This window comes from Trachemys scripta, chromosome 1 (assembly GCF_013100865.1).
Source record: "Trachemys scripta elegans isolate TJP31775 chromosome 1, CAS_Tse_1.0, whole genome shotgun sequence".
In the NCBI taxonomy this organism is placed as follows: domain Eukaryota; kingdom Metazoa; phylum Chordata; order Testudines; family Emydidae; genus Trachemys; species Trachemys scripta.
Window position 1 is genome coordinate 196702488 of NC_048298.1, and position 12049 is coordinate 196714536.

The 12049-nt window shown below is 39.7% G+C and overlaps 1 protein-coding gene across 4 annotated transcripts in view; it reads right to left on the reverse strand.

Moving 5' to 3' along the window:
- USP9X (ubiquitin specific peptidase 9 X-linked) overlaps positions 1-12049 on the reverse strand; it is a 222625-nt gene that overhangs the window by 82712 nt on the left and 127864 nt on the right. For all 4 annotated transcript variants that reach the window (XM_034754300.1, XM_034754291.1, XM_034754275.1 and 1 more), the window contains exons 19-24: positions 9123-9363; positions 8305-8454; positions 8070-8190; positions 7457-7587; positions 6878-7156; positions 2297-2422 (exon numbers count right to left, since the gene is read on the reverse strand). In XM_034754300.1, the coding sequence (XP_034610191.1) occupies positions 2297-2422; positions 6878-7156; positions 7457-7587; positions 8070-8190; positions 8305-8454; positions 9123-9363 (1048 nt within the window). The remainder of the gene's footprint in view (positions 1-2296; positions 2423-6877; positions 7157-7456; positions 7588-8069; positions 8191-8304; positions 8455-9122; positions 9364-12049) is intronic.

The following is a 12049-nucleotide window of genomic DNA, read 5'->3' on the forward strand; positions in this document are numbered from 1 at the left end:
GTACAAACATCTAAAACATTACAAAAAATGTAAATACCACAATCGTAACTTCTCCCAGTTTGCAACAAGTTTTCATCAAAATTTCAGGAGTTCATATTCAAGGTAACATTGTTCAGGAAGCATACGTCCCTCTGACAGGGGAAAACTTCCAAAATCCTTTGAGGAGGCAGATATCTAGTCACCTTTTTTTCTGTCAACGTAAATCTTCCAATAGTCAGATTTATTAAACACTGAGAACATAAAAAGCTTAATAAATAAATTGGTTCCATCATGAGCTTTTAATCCTAGATGAACCTACACTACAGCTATGGAAATGGGAATAGCTAGAACAGAAAGTAGGCTCTTCACCAATCTCTCCACCAAAAGATTCACCTTGCATCAGAAGCATTGCAATGAGAACTTTCACACATTAAGAAAACAAAAATAGGCTTGTTTAGTCTGGAGAAAAGTTACTTTAAAAACTAAGTATGACCATTAAAAAATATGTAGATTTTTCAATGCCCTTCAACTCTTACTCTATTCTTCTCTCACAGGCTGCATCAAATTTCTCAAAATTAAATAAAAACAACAAAACAAAAAAATCTGAAGAAAAACTAATCATTGGCCATCAAAATATACAAGAAAAACCAAATTATACTTCAGATTTAGCTCTTCAGCAGTTTTCTTCATTTTTGCAAATATATACATGATATTTTAGTACTGATGCTGTGTAATCTGAGTCTCGTTCCTTTGATCTGTCTTGCTAGTGTTCTTTTAATATATTTTTTTTTAAAACTTCATTCACACAGAGCATGTAAAAAATCACAATTCACATCCTGCCCTCCCTCCCTCCATGACCTATTTCTTCTACGGAAAAAGCTATGACTAAAGCAGTGTCTCTACACTAGCAACTTCATATACAAAATTCACGACTGATGCAGCTCCAATGGTAGCAATGATGAAAACTAGGGATCCTGTTTTGGTGTCCAGTTCCATCAACCTTTTTTCCTCAAGCCTTTGTCTTTTTTGCTTTTGTACATTTCATATGGTTAAAATGGTCATGGAGGGTCTCTACACTTTTGGATATCTCAGCAATGTTCTGAGGTGGTATGAAGAGATTATTTCCTATACAGGTCCTGAAGTCCAAGTCAGCATTGCTTTGACTTTGGAAGCTGATGCAGCACCAATCATCTTGAAAGGAAATTGTAATTTTTCCTTTGGCCACCCTTGAGAGGCCACAATGTAAATGGATTACTAAAAATTCCAAATCTAATAATTTTGACAAGATGGGTGAGATACCATCTTTTACTAGACCATCTTCTGTTGGTGACAGAGACAAGCTTTCCATCTTACATAGTGCTCGTGTTAAGGTATTATCTCACCCAACACTACATGAAATTAATAAGGGTAAGTCACACCATTTAGATGGATGATCCATTTGTGAGCAAAGCTGTTCATTTTTCCTCCACCCAGGCGATCCAATTGTCCATTATGTGTAGTTAAAACACACACACATCCCCCCCTCTACCCTGATATAACGCTGTGCTCGGGAGCCAAAAAATCTTACCGTGTTATAGGTGAAACCGCATTATATCAAACTTACTTTGATCCGCCGGAGTGCGCAGCCCCACCCCCACCCAGAGCACTGCTTCACCGCATTATATCCAAATTCATGTTCTATCAGGTCGTGTTATATCGGGGTAGAGGTGTATATATTTATTTCTGTTAATAATTTGAGACCTCCACACTTGAATTTTTTGTATTAAAAGGCATTTCAGGTCACCTTTAATAAAATATTTAATCTCTCTCTCTCTCTCTCCATTTTTCCTGTTACACTCTAAAAAAGTATATTACCAAAGACAAACATAAGAGTAAAAAAAGACTACAATATTAGTAACAATATTTTCTTGTTAAAAATCTCTGGTTATTCTTCAAATATATCATTACCTCAAGAAAAATGATGCTAAGTTTACTTCTAAAATCTGCAATAACCCCATACCAACTGAGTTCTGGTCTCACAGTATCAGAACCCATTAATATAGATGTGCAGAACCTTACATAATTCACTTAGCTAATACTCTCTGAACTCCATTATACATATTGGTTTTCCCAAGTAAACACATGAAAAACATGTAAATAATTTTGTAAAGTAATAATTCATTTAATGCTTTTAAGTGTTAAAAAAATAAGTATGCAAAATATCCTAAATGTATTTTGAATTTAAGGAAACCTATCATTTTCCTATATGAAAGGAAATCTAAGAAATATGATGAAATAAAAGGAAAATCTTAGGTTTTACAGGAAAGAATATACTAACCTCATCAGATATTTGCTGGGCAAGACGTATTGCTACATTTCGTAGCATGCACTCTGAAGTTGGATTGGGAATGTTCTGTAGGGCAGCTTGCAGCACCACTGCTTGGTCATGGGTAGCCTGGTTTATCTGGAATAAGTTATTTTCATTATTTACATGAAAAGAAAAAAAGTACAGAAAACCCTAAAGTATGAAACTAGAAATTATCTGGTAGGTGTGGGGAGAGGAGACAAGTGGAAGAAGCTTATATTGTATTTAAATACAATATACATGCAAAAAAACCCACTCTTGTTATTTCAAATACTAACCAACATTTCAATATACACACATTCATGTATTTGATATTTTGCTACTAAAACTGGTATTCCACACACAAGTTTTGGATAAAGTCTAAATAGCTTCTTAAAAAACATTACAAAAATGGGAAAATATAACTGTAAAACTATAAACATACTGGTAGGGAGAATCATAAGTAGGTATAGAATACCTGAAACTACTTTTAATTCTTTTTTTTTTTTTGACATTTGAATAAAATTTTAAACGGACAGTTAGGGGGACATCCAACCCCCATCTTTTGAGACAGGAAAGGAACAGGTTTATGGGATGTCAATGGACTGTAAATAGCTGGTGCCCTTAATGGTGTCATTCTTCAAGCTAGATGTTGCTCCCCAGAAAGTGCCCAGAAAAGTACACCTTAATTAATATTCTTTTCAAAATATAAATTCACTGTTTGGACATTATTAAAATTGATGTAAAACTTGAGTCAGAAGTACAAGAGAATTGTCTTTAGTAGTTCTCTGAATTCCCTTTACTGTTTTCCAATTCCTGGGTCCATGCTTTTAACATGTGACTTAGGAAAAACTTCCTCAGAAGCTTTTGATCCTCTTAGATTTTAGTAGACATTCTTCACAAACACATTCCAGTTGACAGGATGTGGTGTACACTCTCCAATGCCCCAAAGTAAGTTTGTTTCTGCATAAGAATTTAACAGTCAAAAAACAAAAATAAACATTCCACAGAATGGTAAAAAAACAAACAGATGTAGCGTCTCAACCTTTGAGGGGTGGTTGGTGCAAAAGTGAAAATCTAGTCAGACATAATTAAGGAACAAGCATTACAAGCACATAATTTTCTCTTCTAGATTTCTGCTAAGGTTGGAAAACTTGAGTGGTATTTCTAAAAGAAAAATGTTATAAAAACAGCAGCACCTAGAAGCAGTGTCTATAGTGAACAACAACATACGTAAACATGAAGAAGAAAATTTGGGGGGAGGGGAGAGGAGAGGAAGTTTTATCTAGAAAGAGAACTCTCCAGAAGAAACCCAATTACATCAATAGTGAAAATTAAGGCAAAAGTATTCAAAAGGTGGGCATCCCAAACACAAAATTATAAAAGATAAGTCTGGGCACCCCTCATATGGAGGTGGGAAAAGTAACACAGAAAACCTGGATTCTTCTCTTGATACTAAATCTAACAATGATTTGTAAAATACATGGAGAAAACACAGTGTGACTGTTTTGCAAACTCCTGTAGAAAGAGACAGAGAAAACTGCACTGGAGACTGCCTTGTGACCACTAAGTTCTGGTATGGTACAAGGAAACTGCTGTGGTCATGAGACTTCCTCTATTTTATGGTCCCTGCTGGCTCTGGCAAATCCTTTCCACTACATTTACAGCATCCTGGATCGTGTCCTGGAACATGAAGATATTGACTACTACACACTATAAGTGGCATGGACTGATCCTTGGATCCCTTCCAATGTGGTGTTTCTGATCAGCTAAGAGTCTGGTGTTGAGGAGACTAGCAGGTCTGCATGTCTCTGGAATAGTTGCGGAACCGTCAGCTTCGGTACAGAGGTCAGCATCGCTGGCGGCACGGGAATAAGAGTTGTAGCCACCAGTGCTGAGGGTTTTGAGCTGTGCGGCATAGGTACTGCAGGTGGCACCATTGCACCGCTTGGTGCAGAGGTTCTTTTCAGCTCAATGGGTACCTAGGTGAAGGGTTTCACTTTGCTTTGTAAGCCTCCATTCGAGCGAGCCCGCATATGGTCTTTCACTTTCTGGGAACTCTCGGTACCAGAAGATCCTGGTGCCTCATGGTCCGACATGCTCAGTGCTGTCGGTACTGAGGTACATTTTGTGGTCGAGGATCACTTTTTCTTGGGTGATTCACGGTGCGGAAAAGTCTGGCACCGCTTTTCGGTAGCCATCTTCAGTAAGGGCTCTTTCATAGGCTCTGCAGGGGCAGGACCTCTGTCAGAGGCTGCGGATGGCGACCATTGGCCTGGAGGTGTCCTGGACTCAGGGTCTGAAGTCGGTCTGAGGGATTTCTCCATCATAAGGAGTTTAAGTTGGAGATACCTAGCTTTTCTTGCTCTGGCTGTGAGGTTCTAGCAATGTGGAGACTTTTGAGCAATGTGAGTTTTGCCGAGACAGTGGACACACTGTGCATGTCCATCAGAGACTGGAATTGACAGTTCGCAAGTTAGACAGCGTTTGAAGCCCGATGATATGGGGCTAATAACTGTCATTGTTAAAAACTGGCACCTTATTTCCAGTCTAAATTTGTTTAGTTTCAACTTCCAGCCAGTGGATCCTGTTATACCTTTGTCTGCTAGACTGAAAAACGCATCATCAAATACACCTCTACCCCAATATAACGCTGTCCTTGGGAGCCAAAAAAAAAAAAATCTTACAGCGTTATAGGTGAAACCATGTTATACCGAACTTGCTTTGATTTGCCCCCCCGGGAGCGCTGCTTTACTGCGTTATATCTGAATTCGTGTTACATCGGGTCGCGTTATATAGGGGTAGAGGTGTATTTGTTCTCCATTCTCATTGATATTTTCTGAACACTCTCCAAATTAACATCCTTCTTGAATTGTGGACACCAGAACCAGATACAGCATTCCAGCAGTGGTGACACCAGTGACAAATTCAGATGTAATGATGCTGGCTCCGAATAAGATATGACCTCTGTTTGCAAAACCATATCAGGTAGAACAGGTAGCGCGACTGAAGGATGAGTTGATAGGTTCACCAGATCCAAGTACCAGAATTGTCTGGGCTAAGCTGTGGCTACCATGCTCAGAGTATGAACTTAGGTCTCAAAGCCCAAGCTTCAGTCCAAACTGTAACTTCAAAGCACTGTTTACACAGCATTTTGGACTGAGCAGGAGAGAGTCTCCCAGCCCAAGTCAACAGACTTGAGTCAGTGGGGGTGACACTGATGCTCTAAAATTAGCTGTATAGACATACCCTTACAGTCCACTCGTGTCTGAGAATTATCTGCTGTCTCAATTTGCCAGGGCATTTTGCAAGCCTGGAAGATGCAGAACCATTGGAAGATGGTATGATTTGATGACAAATGCTCCACCCCAGACACAAATCGCTTTTTTGCAGAACAGAGATGATTATGCTCCTCCCTATCTTGACATAATGCATGGTTGTGGTGTTGTCCATTATCACTTGGATAACAAGAGTAGAAACGTTGTGCATGAAGATGTATGGCTCTGAGCTTCAAGACATAATGTGAAGTTGAGCTTCCTGGGGTGACGCAATGCCCTTGGTTTGAAAGTGACAAAGATGAGCTCCCCATCATGCAGCGCATCACCAATGTCTTAGTAGGCAGTGAAGCAGCAAAAGGTACTTCACACGTGAAGTGGGTGCCTCCACCAACCTAACGGGAGGACTGGAACGGACCTCCAGGATCACTGAGCCTTATCTCCTGCTACTGCAGGCAACACAATCATATAATCCCAGCCATAGAGACAAGGATCCTTGTTCCACACATATCCCCATATATATATATTTTAGTTATTTTAACTACTATTAACCAGCTTAATAAGACATCAAAATGTGCAGTGTAAGCAGAGACTGGGGTTCAATCCTGATGTCAGGGTGGTAAGAAGGAACTGAGGGGTGGTAAGCCCACCGTGCCCTTTATGACCTCGGGTAGGGTGCCCAGATGTCTCGTTTTTAAAGAGAGTCCTGTTTTTGGGGACTTTTTCTTCTATAGGCACCTATTGCCCCCCCACCCCCGTCCTGGTTTTTCACAGTTCCTATCTGGTTACCCTAGGTGCATGAAGGACATCAGAGTGCAGGCACAGCCCCATCGGGCACATCTTGCCAGAAGAATCTGATCTTGCATGCAAAGGATGCATATGCACCAAGAGTGGAATTCATGCAGAGAGTCATTTGAACTCATAAATATACATAAATGAAGGATCACAGCAGCAAATACCTACTGAGACAAGCTGGAACAGTATTGGAAGTGTTGTTCTTGCAAGAATTCTGTTACTTTCCAGAGTCAGAAAGGAACTGAACTTGCAACAATGGAGGTGCTAGGAATTGGTGAGGCAGAACATTTTACTATCGCAGACATTTAAAAATGAGTATTATGAGTTCCTTATGAATCATACAGTTGAAAAATACATCCAAGACAGAAAAATAAGTAAAAGTGGTGTTATTATAGGAAGGCAGCTTTGTAGATCTGAATGTAAATTACTGCATATTAGTATTTCTATAAAAGACTTTGGGGGGGGGGGGGGGGGAGATGAGTTAAAAAAAGTCAAAGTACTTTACCGGTGAGATTGGACTTGTGCCCTCTACAACTGGCTGACAAGCTTCTGCCACAGCTCGAACATGGCCAAAGCCAATTGCCGTTAGCAACAATTTGGCTATTTTTAGAGCATTAAGGTAGGCTCCCCTTCGAGTTTCCATATCTGCATTTGGCAGGAAATTATTTCTAGTCAACATGCTCAATACAAGAGGCAAACCTCCACTTTTTAAGAAGTTATATTGGAAGTCACTGGCATCTTCTCCCAGAGGTGCACTGGCAGGCATTAACAAGGCATAGACTACCTGCAAGAAGGAAATAAAACACGTTAGCAAACACACACAATACATTTTTGTGTGTGTGTTTGTTTAGAAAAAGTGTAAGCACACAGAAGTACATTTTATACATGATATTTTTCCCCATGCACGCCTCCCACACTTTACTGCTTTGACAGACATTTTGAATCTTTTTAGTTTTACACCAGAATTTGATCCTGTTCTTCAACTCCACCATAGAAAATGTAACCTTAATGCCAAAAAGAATTTTAAACTATAAAAGTTTGGGTTTTTATTTTTAATTTATTTTTAAAGAAAAACATTACAAACCTCTGTTAGATATAGCACTTGTGAGGCAGAAGGGCCAAAGAAAAGAGAGTCAAGGGATGGACTAAGGCTGCTTTCACCAAGTTTTGCATGGTCTAAGCAAATAGCTCTTAGTTTCTCTACTGTAGTGTTATCTGCAATAAAAACACAACCTCTAAACATTACTGCCATAGTTACCTAAAAACACGTCACTGAAATCTACAATTAATAATTAATACCCATCAACTTGAGAAACTTCAAAGGACATCAGATAAGAAAAGATGCAGGAATTGTAACTGACATACAAATTCAGAGTCTTCAGAGGTACAGTGTTATATTTATTACCGACAGCACTTAAACTCCTCCTATACAGTAGTAAGTGTTGCAAAATAGTTTCAATTTTAACACTTTTCCCCATTTTCAAAGATAAACAGGCATTGACATCTAAAAAACGCTTTTTAAAATATTTAACTTTATATTATGGACAAGATATAGCAATACAGGAAATAAATGAATATACTCTCATGACTACCATACTCTAAATTAGTAGGCGGAAGAACTTCAGGAAGGATTCCATTTCCAGAAAACGGGTGAGACATAACCTCAAGATATAAAGAGATTAAAATTATATTCTGACCTGGTGGCATAAGTTTCATAAGGACACGTGCTCCATCTCTAAGAGGTGGCATATTTAGGCTGCTGCCTAAGTCTGCAACTTGCCAAAGAAACGAGATGTATCTAGGATGCAGTGACATGATCTAAAACAAAAATAAAAACTTGTCATGCTATTTCAGCAACTGAAACAATTTGTGCTAATATTTGTCTGTCATTTTTTAACTTCATAAGATTTTTGGACCAATACATATACTTACCACTCCAGGCAAACAGCTTTCAACTTCTGGGTTTGGACCATCACTGTAGTGATTGCCATGGTTGCCCGGAGAACCAGTTGAAGAGTCAGAAGAACTATCAGGGCTTGAAGGCATATTAGAACTTATTTGTGTAAGCTTGGCTGTAATTAGCTAAAAAATAAATTTGTAGAAGATTAATATATTTTAATAAGTATTAGATATGAAAACTATCAACTTTAGAGCTTCTTATACTAAATGAGCTACTAATACAATATTTCACTAAGTTAGAATGGATCATTTCAAATAAAGTATGCAGTAATAGTGTTTGTCCCAGGATATCAGAGAGACAATGTGTGTTGTGTCTTCTGTTGGTGAGAGAGACAAGCTTTCAAGCTTACACAGAGCTATTCTTCAGGTCTTGTCACAGCTAAAAATACAACGTGGAACACATTGTTTAGCATAAGTAGCAACACATTTCAAGGGACCACTCAAGGTGAAGTGGTCCATTAATACCTCTCCAGTCATTGGTGTGCGAGAAGCTGGGGGTCTTTGGGGGAAACAGTGGGTTATAGATTGTTGTAATAATCCATAATTACATTATGGCTTACAAGAATAATTATAATTGTAATAAGTCTTAATTCTTGAGTACTTTTCCTAGATCTGAAGAAGAGCTCTGTGGAAGCTCAAAAACTTGTCTCTCTTAACAACAGAAGTTGGTCCAATTAAAGGTATTACTTGACTCTCACATTTCTAATAATGATATTCCTGCTCTCATTTCCCCCCCAATAATTATAGAAGTGGAGTAATATTAACTAATTGACTAAAGTAATAGCACTCACCGTTTTATCTTTAAGATTTAATTGTCCAATTAACTTCCTATCATCTGCAGGATCTACCAGCTCACCACCAATAAACAGTTCTACTTTTGTATGTGCACTGTTGGCTTTAATACGATTCAGAATACAACGCCGTACAGAACCAATTGTGTCATTTGTGTGAGACCAAATATCCAAGTCTTCTACCTGCCGACCTTGGTTTGGAAAACGAACCACCAGTGTGATATGCTTACCACGAAAAGCTCTGCAAAACAAATGGAGAGCACATGCTAACTAAAGTCATTGTTGCGGGCATAAATCAAGTACAACAAAACTGGTTATTTTTCATGCAGTCATTTGTACTGCAACTATTACAGAATGATTTTCTGTAAGCCTGTTGGAATGTGCAAGCATACGACTATTTTGCACATGCATTGTTGCATGTAAATTGAATATTTGTACAGCCACAAGTCAGAGTGAAAAGTGCACACCCACAAACTTACTGAACAATCAGTTCTATACTTGTGTTCTGAACACACAGAATATCAAGTAAACCTAAAGTAATTACATAGTTCAAATTTTGGTTCTCTCTTCACTATTTGCAATTCTCTGTTCAAATCTTGGAAATAAAATTTCAATCCTACTAGCTTATTCTATCAAGTTTAGCACTTATATTTTATTGTTTCTGCAGCATAAAAGTCAACATGAATTTGCCTTAATTCCTTGTTGTAATTACTAAATGCTATTAGTATATTAATTAACTTTTGCTCCCACTACTGTAGCAGCAGTTCAAACATATGGCAAGGTCATGAGGTTTTAAAATTTCTTGGCAGCAATGGTGAATAGAAAAAAAAAAAGATTTAGTAAACTCAGAACATTCCCACTAGATAATTAAGAGGGATTTTCATACTAATTTTTAGGAACCTCAATTTATCCTTTACTTCTTTCTCAGAATTTCTTGCCTAATTTGTTAATTATTTAAGAAAATCTGGAATGGTTAGTAGTCAGTCGTCCATCCTACTTTGCTCTCCTTGTGATAATTATTTCAACAGCAACAGATTGAATTCACCAACACGAGGCTACTGAATATATGATAGAACTAGAAAAACTAGGATTTGAGAAAACCATTTACCCAAGCACAAATGTCTAAAATAATATCAAAGTAGACATGGAAAATGGCTGATCATAGAAGTGGGAAGGGACCTCCAGAGATCTTCTAGTCCAGTCCCCTGCACTCAAGGCAGGACTAAGTATTATCTAGACCAGTGATGCCCAAACTTTTTCCATCAATCCCCAAGCCTTACCCATAAGGGAACCTGTCCGCACCCCCACCAGAAATAGTGGTCGGAAGCCATGGCTGGCGCTGCAGTCAAGAGCCAGGACCAGAGCTGCAGTCAGGGCAGGGAGCGGGACTGCAGTTGGAAGCTGGGAAGTGTGATGCCCAGGGCCCAAGCGGAGCTGGGGCTTGGGCCAGAGCTGGGGGCAGAGTGGGAACGCTCCCGCGGCAGCGCTTTGAAGTACAAGTGTGGTCGCGAGAGAGCTCTCCCAGTGCTCCTGGTAATCCACCTCCACGAGGGGATTAGCTCCTGTTTACACTAGAGCTTTAAAGTGCTCAGACTTGCTGTGCTCAGGGGGGTGATTTTTCACACCCTTGAGCCAGCAGGTTAAAGTGCTATAAAAATTTAAGTGTAGACAAGCCCTTAGACTAGCGCATAATGTCTAGTACATGAGTCTATGGAGCTCTAGATGGCTGCTCTGCATGTCGTGCATTGGGACCTCCTGCAGAGATGCTACCATGCCAGCCTGCACTCTTGTGGAATGAGCCGTTATAGTGACAGAAGGTGGAATAAGAGCTAGTCTGTAGCATTTGATAATCCACCCATAAACACACTTAGCAATTCTTTAAGAGGATCCTGACCACAGGATCTCTCTGTTATCTCAACAAACCGTCTTGGAGACTTTCTGATGGACTTGTTTCTTTACAGGTAAAAAGTAAGTGCACTCCTGATGTCGAGGGAGTGAAGTCTCTTCTCTTCAGGAGAAGTGTGGCATTTCACAAAAAGGACAGTTAAGTGAATACACTGGAAACGACCTTGGGGAGAAATTTAGAGTGAAGGCAAAGGGACACTTTGTCCCTGTGAAATATCATAATGTGAGGGGAAAGGTGTAGTGTGTGTAGCTGGTTGAGTAAAGACAGGCTGTCTATTGGGGGGGGGAGAAGCTACTAATGGCTGCTAGGTGGATCTGTAATGAGCTGATTGAGAGACCAGACTTTCTTATTTAAAAAAGACTACAACTATCAGGACGAAGCTTAAAGGGACTGGGAGAGACTGATTGTGCTGCACCCAGGTTGACAAGTGTTTCCATTTAGCCAGGTAACAGGATCTGCTCTATTCTTTCCTAACTCTGGGTAAGTATAGCCTGGACCGCAGCCATAAAAGAGTGATCTACCTCTGACACCCACCCAAACATGAGACTGTGAGGTGGAGACAACCCTGGCTGGGGTATCTGACCCTTCCCTTGTCCTGCACCAGGAATTCTGGGAAGGGGTGCATCTTGATTGTAGACACTGACAAGCTTTGGGAACCAAAACTGTTTGGGCCAGTAGAGCAGTAGGAGAATGACATTGGCCCTGTCATAACGTATCTTTCTCAGCACTTGTGGAAACGGAGATGGGAGGAAAGGCATATCTGAAACCACTCGTCCATGACAGTAGAAGCACGTCACCTTGGGAATCATGATCTATGGCTCCTCTGGAATAATATAGGGGTAGTTTGTTTGTTACGCAGAAAGGTCCCATAGAGATGTGCCCCAAAGCATGAAGGTGTCCGCAGAACAGAGTCACAGACTTCCCACTTGTGGCCTGCTGGGAAATGCCTGGGGTAAAGTTGCCTGCTAAGGAGTTGTGGATACCAGTGAAATATGCTGCCTGGATGGTGGTGATGTGCCTG